Raw genomic sequence first — 22,041 nt, 5'->3', positions numbered from 1 at the left:
CCATTTTCTTTTACTATGTAAACAAAACTAAAAGAATTAAAATTAAACTATCTATGTAATCTGAAGACCAAAGAAAGTAAAACTGACTGAGAAAATGTCTAAAAATCTCAATATATTTCTAAATTGAAAAACAGAAAATAATACTTGCCACTGCAACTTGTAATCTAAACAACTAGTAGAGGCATCCCTACTACAGGTAAAGGGTCCTCCGCACCTCCTCCCCAACTAACTATTCAGGCAGACTACCATAAAGTATAATTCTAAATTCTATTGTGCTAATCTCCAACTGTGGAAGAAATTGCTGAGAGAACATGTGTGGGCTAGCTACTAGCTAGCTTACTAGGCAGTCTCCAATGAATAAAGCAACATCAAGTGGTCAAAGGTAAAAAGCTGGATATCAAACAACCAAACTTCAGTTTAAACTTTAAGAGATTATCAACAGGATACACTTCTTTATTTATTCCAAGGCCCTAAAATGAGCCTCAATTTGATATCTGACTCTTGCTAGACAGAGAGAGGACACAACATAGAATAGACACAAATTCTACTCTACCTAGGATAATTTCCCTTGATCCTCAGAAAGCAAAAACGCCACCACCATTTAATTGGTTCCAGTAGCCTGTCTTGCCAATCAGTGGATTGCTAAACCCACCTCCACTGAAGCTGTATGAAAAAAAAAGTACAGTGAACCACTAGACTCAGAACCTGAGAAGGCAGGTTTAAGCAAGGCTAGAATTCCTGGCATACATCCACAACATATGAATGCCAATATACCCAAAATGGAGCTCTTCCCTGGGCTTTTACTTATCATCAGCAAGTTCCCCATCAGAAGGGTACTAAAGTGTTAACTCTCAGACAGCAGTTTAGAGCAAAAAGCAGAACTAAAATAATAAATTGCAAAGAGAGAAAACACTAACTCTAACCAAAGAGGCAAACTTTAAAAAAGATTTTCTCTAAAACCAATTCCAAAGGAAAAGGACCAAAAAATATTACAAACAATGGCAACATTATTTGATCCATTTGAAGGGGGCTTACTTTGAACAATAATTCTCATTTCAGCAGATACTTGTCAGTTCTGATATGTCTAGTTCAAAATCAGTTTTATACTTGTGAAGTTGTAAAACTCTTTAAAACAACCTTTAAAGAAAGGTTGCTAAAATAAAGTGACTGCTGCAATCAACTAACAAAATGGAAAATTTCTAGCTAAAATTTTTAAAAATTGATTTTGTTTATTCAGGTTCAAGCTCGCTATTTTTAATCCTTGAACTCAAAAAGCACTCAAACTACAAGACTGAGATTGTTTCCCACTTCCTTCACACTTAACTCCTTTCTTAGATCATCACATCTTGTATTTCTAAGAGGTGTCTTAATCTTTTCTAGTACTAACACGATCAGCTGGGTTTTTGATAACCATCCTCCAGCCAGGCTTGGTTTATCAACTTTTCTTGTAATCTGCCATCTTTCCTTCTGTCTTTCCACTACTGTTGCTCCAAAGTCTACAAACACAAATCTACTTTTCAGGCTCTTACCCTCCCCTTTATTCCCCCATTCCTGCTTGCTTCACAATCACCTTTCTGAATCAAACTTAAAAGTAAGCTGCACACAATGGTGCACACCTACTCCAGAGGCTGCAAGAGGACTACTCGAGTCCGAAGTTCAACTCCAGCCTCAGCAACACAGCAAGACACCACTGTCCATCCAACCCCCATCTCTAGATAGATTAGACACAGACAGACAGACAGACAGACAGACAGACAGACAGACAGACAGCTAGATAGACAGAAGATAGAACTGAAAAGTATCTTTACTGGCCTATCTTGCTATTCATTCATTCCTCAACCCACTTATCCAAGATTCTACCCTCAGCAGTCAAATGTAATTATTTGAACTACCAAGATGCCCACATAGCAAACCTCTCCCTCTTTCACTCCTTATACTTCTCCCCTTCAAGGTTCACCACAACTGTCTTTGAAAATCATGATTATTTCATTTCTTTACTTTTATGTCAGAGAAAGCAAATTATATTGTCTATTAAAAGCACATATAACCTATACTTTAACAACTTAAAAGTCTAAGGCTTCATGTGAAATAATCCTGAACCAAAATCTAATTTGTTTTCACAGCACAGAATTTAAACTATGAAGGGTTACACAGTTAAACAATTTTAATTTGTCTGTGTAAGAGAGCAGTCCTAGAAAGGCTTTTAAACACATTATTAAATGTAATACCATTTAACACACTTGTTTTTCCTCAATTCACTTCTCATAATAGTTTCTATATCATCTTGGATTATCTCCCGTTTTAGTTTCATATCCCATCTGCTCATTTAAGATTCACGTCTGTCCAGTTTCTGAAATATTTGTCACTTTAGTCATTAGCATTTTGCGTAATATAGCACTTTTTTTTAAGTTCAGAACTGAATTATTTTAGAAAACTGAAAATTTATTTTAACATCATTTCTTAATCTAAATTGGCCTGCCCACACTTCAAATTTTCCACCTAATAAAAACATCATTTCAATAAGTCTTTGTACTATTTTTTAAAAGGAAGCCAAGAACTAGGACCATAAACTAGAAGTGTTCTCCTACATACCACCTCAATAAAGATCCTCAAGAATAAAGACTAAGAATTGTCAATTAAGCTTCCAAAGAATGCCGTCTCCCTTCTTCTCTAGCAAGCCACATCCATCCATTCCTTCAACATCCAGTTTTAAAACCCCCCTTTTGGGTTTCTCTAGCTACAAGGTATTATCAGATATTATGTCCATGTTACTCTCCCTCTGCAGAAATTAAAGAGTACATGCTGATCTTTTTCCACATATCAGACTCCTAGCCCATTTGTTAAAAGCTAGATTTTAATAATTTCTGATGTACATTATTCCAAAATACATGTCTCAAATTTCTCAAACATAGCATACAAAACATTAACATTTCTAAGTATTTGTTTACTGGCTACCCCATCCAATCTCAGCCCTAATTCCCTTTTCATCTCATTGGATCTCAGAACTCCTCATTCAGCAAACAGAACAGCCAGCAGAAAGCCTGTCTCCAAGGCTGAGTGAAGGAGGAGAGGAAAGAGAAGGGAAGTGCTAAAAGGCAAAGAAATACAAAATCTTTTCCTGATGACATCACAGAACCTGCCACTAATCCTCAACATTTTGGTAAAATGATATTATTAGCATTATTATTATTTAATAAAATCGTATTAGCAAAGAGAAAGCAGCAATGGGTCCCTGCAAGCAGGGAAAGGAAAACCTGCCTTTGAAACTGCTGCTCTTCCCACAGGGAGCCATCCTCACCTCTCTACACTCTCTTCAAGCCTCTCTCACATAGCAATCCTCTCCTTGGCCTAGAAGAGCACCTACAGCTCCCACTGCCTGCAGCAGAGAAGTGTCTGCTCTGACTGTCAGGACAGAAGTCAGAGAAAAGGTACTCCTGATTCTCTACACAAGAACACTAAGTTTAAGTTCATTCCCATAAAAATGCTGCCATAAATAGCATTTGAGTTTTATAACACACCTAATTAAGTACAATACAAGGTAAATAGGCTAACCATCATTTGTAGCAACAGAAGGGAGGATTTTTTGTGAAAACAAACTTACAAATTAACTTTTTCTAATATTTTAGAACACAGGAGACCACCTACATGTAAAATTCTAAATCTCTAGATACAATTTAAGACACTATTCATATCCAACATGACTAACACAAACGCTACAGATTTGTGGGAGGGCTTTCCTTCCTTCAACAAGGCTAAACAATATTTTTAGATACTGCCACATTATTAAATAGAAAATAGAAATTAGCCAGTAGCTGAGTTCTCTCTGTTCAAAACACAGTAAGGGTTGTGACATGCGTGTCAAACTAAAACATGATTTAGTCTTTAAGAAGAAAAATATATTTATTAAGTACTATTTCTGACATTCCCTGAGACAAATCTCAAAATGTTAATAGAACTGCTATTTAAAGTTCAAAGAGCACTCCAGAGCTGCCAAGGAATTAATAGCTTAAACTACCAAATAAGAGCCACAGTTCAATTCCCAATCTCAGCCAGCTATAGCTCAGAGCTGGTACAGCAAAATCACCCAGGGCATGAAAGGCACACCATGCAACTGTGAATCATATACAGTTGTAATGAAAAGATGTTAACATCTAAAGATGAATTTCAAGTTTTTCTTCTCAATCTTGACTTATTTATGAGGAAAGACACAAGAACAATTTAATCCTCTCCTCCCCAGAAAAAAATACAAACACAACATAAATGCTATACTTAAAACGAGTCATTTTACCATTCCGACTTCCTGATTAACTGTCTTGGGCTACTCTATAACTTTAGTTGTAATTTACTAAAGGTCTCTTTCCATTAAAGAACAGTATTTAGTCATCCAAAGCACTTTCCTTAAAAGGTACTCAAAATCATTTTTCACATCTCCTGCCCTCCAAATTTCCACCAAGTTTACAGGAGAAACTGAGGCACAGAACTATTATATGACCAAGCTAATGTGGTGAGTCACTAGTAAAAATGTTGAATACAACTCACATTTCCCAATTACCAGTTTATTTCCCACTTTACTGGACTCATAGAAAATCATCTTTTGAACATTGAACAAAAGCCCTCCTATACAGCTTAAAGAATGAAAGTAAAGGAGTTCTGGATCAAGCCCCCAAATAAAATCCCCAGAAGGCTGAAAAATCTATAGGCTGCCTACTATGCTACAGAAAATCTAAATACTAAATAAATTCCTATTCCTTTGAGTAAGAACACATCTCATGATCAGTTGGAACTGTCTTTAATAATGAATTTCTAGACTTCATCTAAAATATTACCAGACCACAATACATACAGTCTAGATAAAATATATTCAGAACACAGAGTTAATCATCAAAAGGAGCTGAAATAAAAACAGCATACTTGTGATCAGGACCAAAATGGTCAATGAGAGTTGTCCAGCAATTCATTCACTTAACAAATAGTTAATGAGCACCTAGCAAAGATGATTTTGACAGGGTCACTGTCCTGCAGAAGCTCATCTGCTTATCAGAGGTACACAGAGGGAGGTACGCATCAGGACCCAGGGTAACTAGTTCTGCCTGTGGGAGTCAGGGGAGGTAACATTTGAACTTCTTCATAAGCAGGATTGTGCCAGGCTTATATACTAGGCACAAATACTAGGAGCTAGTTCCAAATGTTTCAGAGTTAGATATATGCATGTTTTTCCTTATTTCTCTTTAGGACATGAAAATTCAATAGTTAAAATTGTGAACATAAAATGTTTTGTCAAACCAATTATACTCTTTTGAATACCTTGTTTATCAGCTCTCATATTAAGTTCAGATAGATTTAATCTTCCTTACTTAATAAAATAATCTGGAACTATAAGGAAACCTCATATATAATACTCAAAAATATTTCCTCATACTCACATCTGTAATCCCAGTACTTTGAGAGGCCAAGGAGGGAGGATCATTTGAGGCCAGGAGTTTGAAACCAGCCTGAGCAACACAGTGAGACCCTATTTCCCTTCTCCCCAGCAAAAAAAAAAAAAAAAAACCACCTTCTTCATAAATTTGTCAATGTTCGTTCCTCAAGGAAGGAAAAAAAGATCACAATAATATTTATTAAGTTTAATATCCTTTCAGATTACCAATTTTTGAAATTTCTACTCAATACCATAAAATTTGTTTAATTACATATTTTATTTGAAGCAAGTCTGTTACTCAAATTTGATTTTAATATGAAATCTTAAATATATTCAGCTCAGTAACTAATACAAATTAAGACTTATTACAGTAAAAAGATCTAATGAAGACTTAAAAGGTTTTTTGTTTTTTTTGTTTTGTTTTATTTTGTTTTAAGAGGGAGTCTCGCCTTGTCACCAGGCTGGAGTGCAGTGGCGCGATCTTGGCTCACCGCAACCTCCGACTCCCTGGTTCAAGCAATTCTTCTGCCTCAGCTTCCGGAGTAGCTGGAATTACAGGCACATGCCACCACACCCAGCTAATTTTTGTATTTTTAGTAGAGACGGGGTTTCTCCGTGTTGTTCAGGGTGGTCTTGAACTCCAGACCTCAGGTGATATGCCCACCTCAGCCTCCTGAAGTGCTGGGATTACAGGCATGAGCCACCCTGCCTGGCTATCACCTAAGTATTAAGCCCAGCATCCATTAACTATTCTTCCTGATTCTCTCCCTCCTCCCCACCCCCACTCATCTACTTTTAAAGTTAAAGCTACAAATGTAAACTAGGCAAAAAAGAAAAAAAAAGGACACAAATGAAATTCTGATGCAATCAACTCAGGAGGATCCTGTGGCTCATGCCTATAATCCCAACATTTTGGGAGGCTGAGGTGGGGGGACTGCTTGACCCTGCTGTATTCCAGCCTGAGTGACGGAGGGAGACTGTCTCAAAAACAAAAAATAAAAATAAAAACAGTAACGGAATTTTACTATATTGAAAAATAGTTCAAAATATAGAAAGCTGTCAGCCAAGGCTCTGTGCTATTTCAAAGTAGTAGAAATACAGTTTTAATAAGATTCTACCACAATTCATCTACAATTCAGAAATATATATAGTAAACCAGAGTATGGAAATGCCAATGAAATAACATTTTCCCTTGGACACAACTGACTCTCCTGCCATCTAGAAAGAGGTAAATGAAAAAAGGCATTTTTCTTCTTTTTTTCAGACTAGAATCCAAATATGTTAAAAAAAAAAAAAAAAAACCTTACTAACTTAAAAAAGGAACACAACTCTATTCCAAGAAAGATAACTCAAACACGCTAATGAAGGCCGGGTGTGGTCGCTCACACCTGTAATCCCAGCACTTTGGCAGGCCAAGATGGGTGGATCACATGCGGTCAGGAGTTCGAGACTAGCCTGGACAACATGGTGAAACCCCATCTCTATCAAAAATACAGAAATTAGCCAGGCATGGTGGCAGGTATCTATAATCCCAGCTACTTGGGAGGCTGAGACAGTAGAATCACTTGAACCTAGGAGGAGGTTGCAGTAAGCCGAAACCACGCCATTGCACTCCAGTCTGGGCAACAAGAGCGAAACTCCATCTCAAAAAAAAAAAAAATGCTTATAGCAGGAAAAACAGTTCCTAAAGGAGAATTATGATAGCCAATTTGTGAGGATAAAATCTATACTACAGAAAATCTTTTTTTTTTTTTTTTTTGAGATGGAGTGTTGCACTATAGGCGCATGCCACCACGCTCAGCTAATTTTCTGTATTTTTAGTACAGACAGGCTTTCACCGTGTTGGCCAGGATGGTCTCGATCTCCTGACCTTGTGATCCACCCGCCTCGCCTCCCAAGTGCTGGTATTACAGGCTTGAGCCACCGTTCCGGCCAGATAATCTTAAAGTTCAGTAACAAAACAATAGAGTAAAGGAATTGTCTCTGAAATGAACACCAATCACACCATTTTAACAGAATTTAAAACTGTTTTTCTATTAACCAAAGCAAAGACAGAAAATGGTGATGTACATAAGTGACTTCATACTAAACAAAAATTGGGCAAGCATACATATTTCATTCATGCAAATGAGTCTGAATTCAGAATTCCTCATTTATGTTAATATTTACTAAGATTAACGAAATATCATCTCCCCTATGTAATGGAGTGAATTCCCCCAACAGAACAAAGCTAACACCTTTAAATCTTTCAAATAAACAATGAAAGTATATGCCATAAAAGAAAATTATCAGCCAGGCACGGTGGCTCACTCCTGTAATCCCAGCACTTTGGGAGGCTAAGGCGGGCAGATCACTAGGTCAGGATTCAAGATCATCCTGGCCAACATGGTGAAACCCCATTTCTATCAAAAAATACAAAAATTAGCTGAGCGTGGCGGTGCACATCCTGTAGTCCCAGCTACTCAGGGGGCTGAGGCAGGAGAATCATTTCAACTTGGGAGGCAGAGGTTGCAGTGAGCAGATATGGTGCCACTGCACTCCAGCCTGGCCACAGAGCAAGACTCAGTCTCAATTAAAAAAAAAAAAAGGAAAGGAAAAAAAAAGAAAATGATCTGAACAAGATCAGAAAGAAGTTAAATAACTCAAGTGGGAGGAAAAAGTCCTAAATTCCAAGAACACATACAAATACTGATTCGCTAATTCTGAAACTCGAAGCTAGTCCTATGAAACAAACTGTGATTGTGCGTGTGTGTGCACGCATGCATGCGTGCACTACTATACTCCACAGACACCTTTTTAGGCTACCTACCTACCTCACTTTAAAATGCATTAAATGTAATTTAAAATAGAAATGTTACGACAAAACAGAAATTCTGGTGGCCAACATCACACAACACAGTTTGTAAAACAGATTTGCACACAATACATCTGAAATAAACGACACTAACAACAATGTTGCACAAATCTTCTTCTTCATTTCTACCGGTGCAATGCACACTTCAATAGTAATAGTAATACCTAATATTCAACCATATTACTAATACTCATAAGATTTGTCTATTCTCGCATACTGGTAGCTTCTGTGAAATAAATGTATCACTCACTTTCAAAAAAAAAACACACAAATCAGTACTCCTACTATGAGCTTAAAGGAGGGGAACATTACTATTATTATTTTCTTCAATCAAAAATAAGTCAAAGGTTTCAAAAAATATGTGGTCTTTGATTCAAACTTTTGAGAGACAGTTAAATTAACTTCATAAATGAACAGTTTTTCTGTTGTCTTTGTGTAACAGTTTCTCTTTACTATTTACACATTTACACTGAGATGAGAGTCTCATCTCAATTTTAAGTTTTTAGGCAAATATAATTACAGAACAAACTTAGCCTAGTTATCACAATTTATAGCACATAGTACAAACTGGTGAGTGAGTGTCTTCTTTATTAAACTCAAGAGTGGAAGAGATCTCTGAAAGTGTTTGAAGAATACAATTAAAAACCAGGCTAAAGTAGCCAGTGAACAAAAAAGATCAATTTCTCCATAACAAATTAACAGAATACACTATCAAACCTTAACATTATTTAAAGGAATGCCTTAAGAGATAGATTTTTCACCAAACAAATATCTAATATATTCATGAATAACCAAAACATTCCAAAGAAAATGATAAGCTAGGCCAGGGCACCATGGCTCACATCTGTAATTCCAGCACTTTGGGAGGCCAAGGTCGGCGGATCACCTGAGGTCAGGAGTTCGAGACCAGCATGGTGAAATCCCGTCCCTACTAAAAATGCAAAAAAATTAGCAGGGCATGGTGGCAGGCGCCTGTAATACCAGCTGCTCAGGAGTCTGAAGCAAGGGAATCGCTTGAACAAGGGGGCAGGAGGTTGCGGTGAGCTGAGACTGCACCACTGCACTCCAGCCTGGGCAACAGAGTGGGACTCCCATCTCAAAAAAAAAAAAAAAGAAAAAAGAAAATGATAAGCTATATAAACACCTGGTATAGACTCAATAAACACATACTATCCTAAACCTTTGCCCATTCTTCTCAGAAAAAATAGGCCCAACCTTCTTCCCAATGAGTACTTCAAGCAACATGGACAGCAAAATACTTGTAGCATATAGGCCTAAGGTACATTATTGTCTCTTTAAAATTATGAACTCATCACACATACAAATGGCTGTTTAAAATGGTCCAGTAAACTGCTATACTATGCCTTAAATTGCTGTCTATTATGTACTTAAAAATATTTACTAGCAATTGGAGGTTAATATGGCAACTATTATGGGTGGCAATTATTGCTATTAAAAATATATAAATACTGTAACACCATGTGCTACTAACAACAAAATACTAAACAGAAAACATACATTAACAGATTGTAAATATTTTCATTAAAGAAAATGAGGGCCGGGTGAGGTGGCTCACTTCTGTAATCCCAGCACTTTGGGAAGCCGAGGCAGGTGGATTACCTGAGGTCAAGAGTTCAAGACCAGCCTAACCAAACATAGAGAAACCATGTCTCGACTAAAAATATGAAATTAGCCAGGCGTAGTGGCGCATGCCTGTAATCCCAGATACTCAGGAGACTGAGGCAGGAGAAGTGCATCAGCCCGGGAAACAGAGGTTACCAGTGAGCCGAGAGCACGCCACTGCATTCCAGTCTGAGCAATAACAGCAAAACAGTAAGAGCAAAACTCCATCTCAAAAATTAAAAGAAAGAAAATGAAAATGAACCACCATGGAAAAAAGATGCTTTAAACATAAATTATAAAATCACAATAAATTGGGATGGAAAAATATCCTGTGTATAGTATTTTGGCACTTTGAAGATTACAGAAATCAAGTCCCTTTTCCTCATTTCTATTTGATAGTCCACCCCATTTTGTTCTAGCTCAAAAAAATAAAAACCAGATTTCAAAGTTTCTACATTTACAACTATCTTCACTTTCTGCAAAAAACAAACCCCTTAAGACAAAAATAAATTAGGTCAACAACAGATTACCTTAAAAGCTTCAAATATAGAATTAACGGTCTTCAACAGGAATTATGTACTAATGTGTGTACGCATGTCTCAATTCAACAAGAATTTGAGATTATCACCCAGTTATCCACAGTCAGGAAGATTCTAAGCAATAAAACATGAAAGTGGAGCACATGTATCTGAGAATTAGAGATCACTCCCTCATATCAAAGAGTACATACTTAAATCTAGTTATAGGGTAGAAAATCACTTTCTCCATACTAACTCAATAGAGAAAAATAAATATATGCGTAACATCTGGAAATTATGTCTTCCCACAAGAATGAGTTCACATACCACAGAGTGTACCGTAAGGCTTTTCAAAAAGGCAGATTTAACACACTTTTAACTGGACGATTAACTGAGTGAATATATAAAAGTCACTGGGAAACATGATGGACAGCATAAGAAAATAGTTTCGAGTCAGAAAGGTACAGCCAAGTATGCATTTAACACTGTAGCTACAAATCTCACAGCAGCAAGAATAAGAAACACATACAATGACCCATATCATATATACACAATGGTGTTTTTCACACATTAGGAAAAGGGAATGGATGTTGAAAAATTAATTTAGGAATATTATTCCATGCAGTAAAAAAAATTAGAAAAAAAGTAAAAGACTAGCAGAAATCTTAAGGTGTCTGACTGACTGCACAATCAACCTTTGGTAAGCCATAATGAACACCTCAAGGTAATATAAACTGGGTGGGTATTACCATGGTACAGAACTTTAATCTCTTATTTCAATCTAATATGAGTATCTAGGTAAATTCTTTATAAATACTTTTCTCTACTCAAAAATAAAACCTATAGGCCAAAAGAAAAAATGCATGCTATTATTAAACACATAGTGTTCTTAATAAAAACATGCTTTATTTTGAACAAGGGATTATTATATCTCCTTCAGAAGTAACTATTCTATACAACGTAGTTTAGGCAATGTATTTTTAATATTCCAGGTTGCTGCTGCTGTATAGCATTTTCAAGGAAAAAAAAATCTCAATTTGAAATCAGAAAAATGTACAAGTCAGCAGTTTAATTAATTCAGATTGTTTTAATAGCACCTTATCCACACTTCATGTACAAGAGAATGAAGATATTCCACGTTCCTTTAAAAATATATATCAACTAAGCACTTCAATGGTTCTCTATTTCGAAGTTGCTACTTCAAAAATAACTTTAAAAAATTAGATTCAAAAATCCGTTGTTTTAAAGAGGTTTTGGGAGAAATACCCAAAACACAAACCTTTAGTCATTCAAAATCAAAGTACAGAATCCTCTCCTACAAATGTGCTTCTCCAAAAGAATCTCAAGCATTTTATCTCTGCACCATTATCATCCTTACTTAAGCTTTTTCTTCAAAAAAAAAAAAAAAAAAGATAAAACAAATGATAAACCCTAAAGACTGGCTACACATACACTTTCATTTGTCTACAGAATCTGTATATACACAGCCATTACCAGCCAGCATAATATGTGATAATTTGGAAGATCTCTGGTACTTGGTTATTTTAATTACCTGTGTCATTGTGGTCACCAGTTACCACACAAAAACCATTTTAAATACACCTTGATCAGTATGTTTGCCAATCTATGAAAGTCCCTGAACCTGACTGATACTAAATGATAGACTGAGGAGGGAAAAAGAGGCAAAAGAGGTTTCACTCCTACAAACTAAAAGATCAAGGGAAAATTATTACAATACTAAGAGAAAGAGTTACAACTTATAATTGAATTTTGAGATTAAATATCTGGATTAAAATATTTCATAAAAAAAAATTTACCTGATCTTACTAGGGTGGGAGCAATAATACTATCACTGGGTCTTTGTAGGTAAAAATCACGTGTTGACTTTTTGATCTGCATAAATACTGTAACACATTTAATAAAATAACACGTTTGAAAAGTTGGCAAGAATTTGCATTTCTCCATTAGTCTCATAGAAAAAAAGCATCTATGCCACCCATAATTAAATGTAACTAATTACAATTTGAACACTAAATTATTTATCCAGTGTAAACAAGGATTAAGAGGGAAATAATGCTTCTATCTACAGCGGGGGTTACAGAAAATAATTTCCAAAATGCATGCTCTCCAAAGGGGACTCACCACCCCCCCCAAAAAACGAGGGTACACAACTTAAAATAAGTTGGGTGTTTTTAAAGCTAAATTAAATAAACCGTTCAGCCAATTTTCCAATTATATTCTACGCTTGAAACGTAATTGCCTTACATCTGTTTACAAATCTTTGCTCAATATTTAAACAAATTCGTACTCTCCCGGGCACATAGCTATACATACAGTAACTCATTCACAAAGCGCATATTTAAAGACCACGCACTGCAATTATTAGCCTAAACGCCAGATTTAACAACTTGAATGTTTTCAGAGGTAGGTAATACGACCCAATAAAAAGCAAAGATGGCATTTACCACCAAATGTCACTGCCACCGCCAGGAAAGAGTTGCTGGAGCCCTATACATTTTTAATTTCGATGAATCTAGACGCCGTCGGCGGGTGCCAGGCTTCCACGAGAACAATTGACACCCTAACTGCTTCAAGATTAAGGCAGGCGATTCAAATCCGAAGGAAAAGTTGTCAATTATCAGAGAGCGCGCGAGAGGCGAAGGCAGATAAAAGCGATGTTATCAAACCGCCCAGCTTGTTGCTTTTTTGTGTGTGTGTCGATTCGTTGTTAGGATAGAGAAAACAGTTTTTAAAAAGACACAGGAGGAGAGAAAGAAGAAAAAGCTTTCTCCACCTTCCGTCGGCTCGGTGCAATGGCTTTACGGCTCTCCAGCGTAGTAAGCCCCGAGAGGCAGGCGGCTGTCGATGTTTACAATCGCGGGAGCTTCGGGTGCAAGAGTCCTTTCCTGACACAATCGCATTCAATCAACTGTTTTCGGGCGGAATTGCAGGTGTCATTATGGAATTTAAAAAAATTCAAAAGGCAGGCGGGCGGGCAGGCAGCCCGATCCGACAAGGGGGGAAGAGGTTGCCGATCGGAGGCGCGGGCAGCACAAGGCAAAGCCTTCCACATTTAGGGGGGGAAAAGGGGGAAAGGGGAGGAGAAGGGGAGTGCGATTGCAACACAGGGTGGGCGTTCGAAGTGCGACCCAGAATCCGCAGCTCTGAGACTTCCACATGCAAATTCCACGCCGAGCGCCGCGCTCACAAATGATTTTTAAAGAGCCAAATAAACACTGGATGGGATCCAAGGCGAGGGAGAGACGATCCAAAAGGGGGAGAATCGGCGAGAGGCGAACGGCGGGGAGACGAGAGGGAGGGGCGAAGTCCCGGCGGCGGGAGGAGAAAGTTGGTCCGCGGCGGAGGTCGGGGACCCCCCCTCCCCAGCACAGCCCCCTCCCCGCAGCCCGGCTACTCACCAGCGAAAAGAGGTTGGAGTGACAATCCTCCAGGCTCGCCCCGTTCGCCACCCAGTTCGCTGCCGCAGTCATGATCCTCCGCGAGCCCGGCCGCCAGAGCGGGGCATGTCGGAGCGAGGCGTCCGAGGCGAGGTCGGGCCGGGCGGCGGCGCCTCGCCGGGGAGCGCGGGGCGGCCGGGCCGCCGCCGCCGCCGCCGGGGGAGGGCGCGAGGGCCGGCGGGCAGGCGGGAGGCGCCGCGGCGACGCCGCGCCGGGGGCGGCGGGCCCGGGCCGGCGGGGGGGTCCGCGGCGGCCGCGCGGCTCCTTCCTGCTCGGGCGGCGGCGGCGGCGGCGGCTGCGGCGGCGGCGGGGGGCGCTGTCCGCGCGGCCCGGCGCCCTCCCCGCCTCTCAGGGCCGCCGCTGCCTCCCGGGCCGGCGCTGCGGGCCGGCCGCCGCCTCCGCCTTCCCTGCTCCTCGGCCGCCGCCGCTGCTGCCGCTGCTGCCGCTGCCGCCGCCTTGTTTATCTCCAGTCACCGACTCCCCCTCGGCCCCCGCCGGCGCGCGAGGGGAGGCGAGCCCCGGAGCCGCCGCCGCCGCCTCGGAGCCGCCGCCGCCGCGGAGCGCGAACTCGCGAAGGGGGGGGTGCGGACGAAGCCAGCGGGCGACCCCGGCAGCCGAGCGACGTCCCCTCCTTCCTCTTCCTCCCCCACCCCCCCCTCCTCCCCAGTCAGCCTCGCTTCTCCTCCCTCCCCGGGCTCGCTAGCTCTGACAGCAATGGCGGCCGCCGACCGCGGCTCGGCCCGCCATTGGCTGGCGCCGGGTCACGTGACGGGCGCCGGCCGCGCGGGGGGAGCAGGGGGCGGACGGGGGAGGGGTCCGGAGTGGTGGCGGCGGCGGTGGCGGCTCGCGGGAGGCGCTGCTGAGCCGAGCGCGGCCGGGTCCTCGGGCCGGGAAGAGGGAGGGAGGCGGACGGAGAGAGAGAGAAAGAAGTGCGGGCGGCCGGGCTCCCCGGCGGGCGGTGGACTGCCGACCCGTGGCTGCCGTGGGTTGCCCCGCGTGGCCGCCCCGCCCCCTCGCTGTGCACGGATCGTGGCGGGGCGGGACCATGGGTCCCGGGCGTGCCCGGGGCGGCCACAGCGGAGGGCGCGGGTCCCCAGGCCTGTGTGCCCGCTGCCCAGGCCAGCTGGCGTGGCGCGGCGGCCGCTCAGTGGGCCAGGCAGGGGGTGCGAGTGCTCTGGGGAGTGTGTCCTCGAAGGCTCGCGCCGCCGTCCACCTTTTACAGAGGAGAAAACTGAAGCACAAAGGGATTAGGTCACTTGCCCTAGGTCGCACACCTGGGAAAGAGGAGTCCGGATTCGAACCCGCGCACAGTAAAGCCAAGCTCTTGGACTAGGTTTCACAGGCTTCGCCCAGGGATATTCACGGCTGTCATAGAGTAAGCGCTCACTGTGTTCCAGGCACTGTGTGTTTAATACAGAAATGTTTATTGAACCCTTACTCCTAGTTACTGTGTGCACTCATTCATTCATTCATTGCATGTTTCCTGAGCTCTTGCTATAGTGCCAGAATCTGTTATAACTTCCAGGCGCTGTGCTAAGTCTGTGTTGGGAGCAGACCCTCCCTCTTAGCGGCATTCATTCAATAACCAACATTTCCTGAGTGTATATGGTCTGGGAGTCCCGAGGAGTGCTGCTATGAAGAGAGGCTCTCCCAGTCCTCAAGAAACGGATCCCCGAAAAGGTGGCGAGGAGAAAACAATGTCTTCACTAGTAAGCCTCCAAACATGCAGCAGCCAGCTGTTTCAGGTGGATTCGAATAAATGATGAAGAGTCGATGGCTGGCACAGTGGCTCACACTGGTAATCCTAGCCAGAGGTTTAAAACAAGCCTGAGCAATGTAGCAAGACTCCCGTCGGTACAAAAATTAGCCAGACATAGTGGCATGTGCCTCTAGCCCTAGCTACTCGAGAGGCTGAGTGGGGAGGATCACTTGAGCGCTGGGGGTACAGGCTGCAGTGAGCTGAGATCGCATCACCGCACTCCAGCCTGAGTGACAGAGAAAGGCCCCTTCTCAAAAAAATAAATAAATAATAGAGGAACAGTAGAAAGCAGGGGAAAGATGAGAGTGTATAATAAGAGGAAAGAAGTCTTCGACGCTTCAACTGAGCTTTGGAACTACCACAAATACTGCCAAAGCAAAACTCATGAACAACATGTTGTAATGTGTATTATCATGCAACATACTGTTAACGATGAATGTCCTTACCTATATTATTTCACATAATTGGCAGAACAACTACCTCAAGTAGATACTGTTTATTATTCTTAGGCTGTAAGTAGGTAAAGCTCAGAGGTGTGCAGTGACATCTCCAATCTCTCAGTTAGTGCATGGCTCAAACCCAGGGCCATCTGACTACAGAGCCCCAGCATGAATTCAGGAGACTCTTTAGAAAGATGCCTCTGGCTGGCTTTGCCATCCCTCTAATCGCATTACTTTGATCAACGTAGTTTAACTCTCGGAGCCTCATTTCCTAATCTGTCAAAAATTGATCGTGATTGCTGGCCCACTGACCTCAGGACAATAGTGAGAATTTCTTCTAAGATACTGTGGATGGCCGGGCGAGGTGGCTCATGCCTGTAATGCCAGCACTTTGGGAGACCAAGGCAGGTAGATCACCTGAGGTCAGGAGTTCGAGACCAGCCTGGCCAACATGGTAAAACCCTGTCTCTAGTAAAAATACAAAAATTAGCCGGGTGTAGTGGCATGCGCCTGTAGTCCCAGCTACTAGGGAGGCTGAGACAGGAGAATCGCTTGAATCCAGGAGGCAGAGGTTGCCTTGAGCCAAGATCGAGCCACTACACTCTCACCCAGGCCACAGAGGGAGACTCCATTCAAAAAAAAAGAAGAAGGATACTGTCGATAAAAGTGTTAGGAAACAAAAATAAAAAACACTCTATCAACATACACTGTGTTACTTAGGCCTAAGCAATTCCAGGGTATAATGTCCATCATATCCAGGGTCCATATATTTACATCAGAGGTGAAGGTGTGTTTTGTTCGTTTGTTTGTTTTTTGTTTTGTTTTGTTTTGTTTTGTTTTTATAGAGATGGGGTTTATCCATATTGGTCAGGCTGGTCTCAAACTTGTGACCTCAGGTGATCCGCCCACTTCAGCCTCCCAAAGTGCTGGGATTACAGGCGTGAGCCACCGCGCAAGGCCGAAGGTGTTTTTATCCTACTCACCTAGTGACCAAATTGTCATTCTTCAGCAGGTTTAGGTTTAACTAAAAATAGTAATAATAGGCCAGGTACAATGGTTCATACCTATAGTCCCAGCTACCCAGGAGGCTGAGATAGGAGGATCGCTTGAGCCCAGGAATTTGAGGCTGCAGTGTGCCATTATCTTGCCACTGCATTTCAGCCTGGGTGACAGAAACCCTCTCTCAAAAATCAAATAATAATAATAAATCTTTCAGAGCAAAACTTAATTGAAACATTAACGAAGGACTTGGACAGTTTATAGAATGGGAAAGACCAGCTTTTAAATGCATTTCAGACAACAGTGAACCACATATATAACAATGGTCCTATAAGATTATAATACCATGTTTTTACTGTACTTTTTATAAGTTTGGATATGTTTAGATACACACTTACCATTATATTATGACTGCCTACAGTATTCAGTACAGTAACATGCCATACAGGTTTGTAGCCTGGAAGCAATGGGCTACACCATATAGCCTGGGTGTGTAGTAGGCTATCTCATCTAGGTTTGTGTAAATGTACTTATGATGTTTGCACAATGAGAAAATCACCTCCTGTTACATTTCTCAGAACACATCCCCACCATTGACACTTGATTGTATGTAAAATGATCCTCAACCTCACACATTGCCACGGGCTGAATGTTTGTATCCTTCCCAAACGTCATAAGAAGTTTGAAACTCTACTCACCACTGTAAAGATATTTGAAGAAGGGGCCCTTGGGAGGTAATTAGCATAAGGATGGAGCCCTCATGAAGGGATTAGCGCCCTTATAGGAAGAGACACAAAAGAGCATGCTTCTCCTCTCTCTCTGCTGTGTGAAGACATAACCAAGAAGAGGGTCCTTACCAGGACCTGAACTGAAATGGCCAGCACCTGATCTTGGACTTCCCAGCCTCCAGAACTGTGTCAAGTAAACATCTGTTGTTTAAGCCACCCAGTCTATGATAATTTGTTATAGCAGCTGGAGCCAACTAAGACACTCATCGTAAGAAAAAGCAGAAATAAAGCCACAAGAATTATTGACAGTATTTTAAAACTTAAGACAAATGTGGAGAGAAGTAGGACTCTCATACACTGCTGGTGGGAATATAAATTAACACCATAGCTTTGGATGTTCATTCAACTAGCATCAAAATCTATAGCACACACACCCTTTGACCCAGCTCTTCAACTTCTAGAAGTTTATCCAACAGAGACACTTGTATGAGTGTATAGACATGCAGTGCAGGGATATGAACTATAGCATTGTTTGTAGAGCAAAAACTGAAAACGTCCTACATGTCTATCATTTGGGGAAGAGTTAACAACATAATTTAATCCCATGCAGCCATTAAAAATAATGAGGAAGCTGGGCACAGTGGCTCACGCCTGTAATCCCAGCACTTTGGGAGGCTGAGGTGGGCAGATCACCTGAGGTCAGGAGTTCGAGACCAGCCAGGCCAACATGGTGAAACCCTGTCTCTAAAAATAAATAAATAAATAAATAAATAAAAATGAAGAAGTGCTATTTGCCCTATTATGAAATAATCTCAAAAATAGATTATTCATTGAAATACCTCTGGAAGGTTAACAAGAAACTAGTAGTAACATTAGTTGCCACTAAGGAGGGGAACTAGTGGGTCTGGGAGTTGGAGTGGGATTACTTTTTACTGTACTGTTTGCATTTTCTTTTTCCTTTTTTTAAAAATAACTGAATGTTGGCCAGGTGCTGTGGTTCACGCCTGCAATCCCAGAACTTTGGGAGGCCAAGGTGGGTGGATAATTTGAGGTCAGGAGTTCAAGACCAGCCCAGCCAACATGGTGAAATCCCATCTCTACTTAACATACAAAAATTAGCCGGGTATGGTGATGCACGCCTGTAATCCCAACTCTTTGGGAGGCTGAGGCAGGAGAATTGCTTGAACCCAGGAAGTAGAAGTTGCAGTGAGCCGAGATCGTGCCACTGCATTCTAAACTCTAATCTGGGAGATGGAGTGAGCCTCTGTCTCAAAAATAAATAAATAAAATAAAATAATCAAATGTACATATAATCTGTTCAGTGCAGTAAGTTATAAACAACACGAATCAATAAATAAAATTGAAAACACAGTAATCAATCAAATAGCATCATAAAAGTAAACTTAGAGCAAATAGACAAAACAAGACAAAAAAGAAGAAAGAAAAACACCCTCATCCAAGAAGATTTTCTTGGCTGTCAAAGTCACGGCCCCAAAGAGAAGGAGACAATACCAAAACTGCTGCTTCTGGTTGTGCTGACACCATGAGTACAGAATGGGAACCCAGGGAACCCACTTCCAGTCTCAAATGCACTATGGAGCAGCCTATGATCTTGGACAAACTTTCTGGGCCTTAGTTTCCTCATGTATGAAAACAACAACTCGGGTGATCTTTCAGATCATTTCTAGCAACGAAATTCTTTGACACTGCACAGTTGAAATTACTGATAAAGATCCACAAAGTTCTTACTCAATAGAGAAAGCTATGGGAGTGGATGAGAAACCTCAGGAGATAAGATTAAAAGAAAACAAAACAAAAACCATCAACTGACTAACAGGAAGCAGCAAAGAACAAGGCTCACAGACGTCTTAGTCCAGTTCCCTATGTGGAAGACACCTGACAACCATCTTTATGACTTAGTTTCCCCATTTGTGAGATTGCCTGCTGCCCAGCGGGAAACAGAAGTTTCAGGTCTTAGAACAACAGGTTACTTCCCTTTCACGGTTACTAAATGTAATGGCAGAGAGAAAATGGAAGCAAAAATATGACCAGAGGAGGAACCATCTATTAGAAAGACCACAGGAAGCTGCCACAGCTGCAGGGTGGGAGCATTTTGTAGGAGTTAAGAATATCGCTTCAGAATAAGAGACACCTGGCTTCCAATCTCTGCTCTGTTGGACTCTAGCTGTGCAGCCTTGAGCAGGTCATTTAACCCCTGTGACCCCCATTTCTTCCTGTGCGTTGACCTCCCAGAGTGATAGCTCAGGGAAAGTTCTTAGCACAGTGCCTGACTCCAAAGGCGATGATCAATATCTTATAACCCTCACAGACACTTGTGCATTCTTGTACGAGGAAGAGCATCACCCAGTCACATCACATGAAGGGTTTTTCCCTGTATAACCTAAACTTTATTCGATTTATTTTATTGCAAATAACAGAAGTACAGAATGCCAGCTATAGAAATATACCAAGAAAAGGGGAATACTCTTCCCTCTACCCTGCTGAGATAACCAAAGTTCTCACATTGTTGTAGATAATCACTCTCTTTCCTCCAGACTCATACCAACCAACACAACTTAAAGACACATTTCTAAGGGATTTTTTTTTTTTTTACTTTTTATGAAAATGGGATCGTGTCACATATATTACTTTGCAATCTGCTTTTTCCACTTAGTAGTTTATCACAAATACACCTCCAGACCTATATATCTGCATCTAACTCATTCTTTTATTAGTTATGTAACATTTCACAGAAGACCTGTGCCATAATTTATCAATTATTCCCCTATTCCTGAACGTTCAGGGATTTTCCAGTGTTTTCCTACTTTAAATAAGGGTGCAATAAATAGCCTTATCCATATATCCTTATGTACTGACACTTTTATTTCTGTAAAATAAAGTCCCCAAAATAGGATTGCTTTTTATTGGTAATAAATGTGTATTTTTATTGTTAATAAATACAGCCAGAAGACTTTTCCCCAAAGGTTGCAGCAATGCACACATCACAGTCCCTGGAGCTATATGGGAAGAGTGTATATATTTCCTCACAATTTTGCCAGCATTTGGATGTTCCCAATCTTTAAAATTGTTGCCAACCTGAGAGGTGAAAAAATATTATCATTTGTTTACATTTCCTTTTTTTTTTTTTGAGACAGAGTCTTGCTCTGTCACTCACTCAAGCTGGAGTGCAGTGGTGCAATCTTAGCTGGGATTACAGGTATGCACCACCATGCACAGCTAATTTTTGTAGTTTTAGTAGAGACAAGATTTCGCGATATTAGCCAGGCTGGTTTCAAACTCTGGACCTCAAGTGATCCGCACACCTCAGCCTCATAAAGTGCTGGGATTACAGGTGTGAGCCACCATGCCTGACCTGCATTTGCTTTCCCTGAAATTCTAGTGAGGTTGATCTTCTCTTAGGCAGCTCAACCACTTACATTTCCTCTTGAGTTGTTTGCTGTGTTTCAAGTCAGCAACTTAAGACAAAAGAGAACCAAGTTCAGTTCCAATGAGACCAATAAGGAGCTTGGCACGATGACAGAACCTGGTCTTTGGTCACTCTCCCCTGGCACGGACAAGATAATTCATTCCATAATTTCATAAAGATTTTCCGAACATCTTTCACGCGGTAGGCCTATACTTTTCATTCCCTTTCATAATTCAATTTTTAAGTTGAGATGTTTCAAGTTTCCTCTTAAATGGTTTTATACCAATCGAGCTATGCTGTCTTGGGCAATAACAGCTTTGCTCATAACCACTAAGGATTTCCTAATTGTTCCAACCTCTCCCCTAAGACAGTACAGAGGATGAAGTAAAAACAACAGCAGTTATTGCTGGTTTGAAGAGGCAGTGTCTGTAGGTCACTGCTTGAGGCATGGGTCAGAGCAAGCATTTTACAGTTGAACAAGACCTGGTTCAAATCCCAGCTCTGCCATTACTCTTCTGACCACCTTAGGCTGTGATTTAAACTCTCTGTACCTGGCTTTTCTCATCCCTAAAGCAAGGTCATGTTCATACCAGCATCCTAGAACTATTGGGGCCATTCAGGGAGTTACTGCACACAAAGACCGGGAACCTGCCTGAAACATAGTGAGTGTTCGATGCATGTCAGCTTTATCATTAACATCCAAAGCTCCTTTTCATAAAACAAAGGAGGAGGCTGAACTCCAAGAAACACCACCAAAGAAGTAATTTCAGCAATGACTTGAGTTGTTAAAAGTTCCAATGAGATTAATTTAACTGG

At 41.3% G+C, this 22,041-nt stretch overlaps 1 protein-coding gene across 2 annotated transcripts in view; it reads right to left on the bottom strand.

The window, feature by feature from the left end:
• Positions 1–13,910, bottom strand: part of MED13L (mediator complex subunit 13L) — a 309,405-nt gene extending 295,495 nt beyond the window's left edge. For both annotated transcript variants that reach the window (XM_012469006.3, XM_012469007.3), the window contains exon 1: positions 13,834–13,910. In XM_012469006.3, the coding sequence (XP_012324429.1) occupies positions 13,834–13,905 (72 nt within the window). In that variant the 5' untranslated portion in view covers positions 13,906–13,910. The remainder of the gene's footprint in view (positions 1–13,833) is intronic.
• Between the last annotated feature and the right edge of the window lie 8,131 nt (positions 13,911–22,041).

Source organism: Aotus nancymaae, unplaced genomic scaffold, assembly GCF_030222135.1.
Source record: "Aotus nancymaae isolate 86718 unplaced genomic scaffold, 86718_ANA_hifiasm-v0.15.2.pri h1tg000021l, whole genome shotgun sequence".
Lineage (NCBI taxonomy): Eukaryota > Metazoa > Chordata > Mammalia > Primates > Aotidae > Aotus > Aotus nancymaae.
The sequence above is the reverse complement of the archived record's forward strand: the minus strand, read 5'-3'. Positions and strand labels throughout refer to the sequence as shown.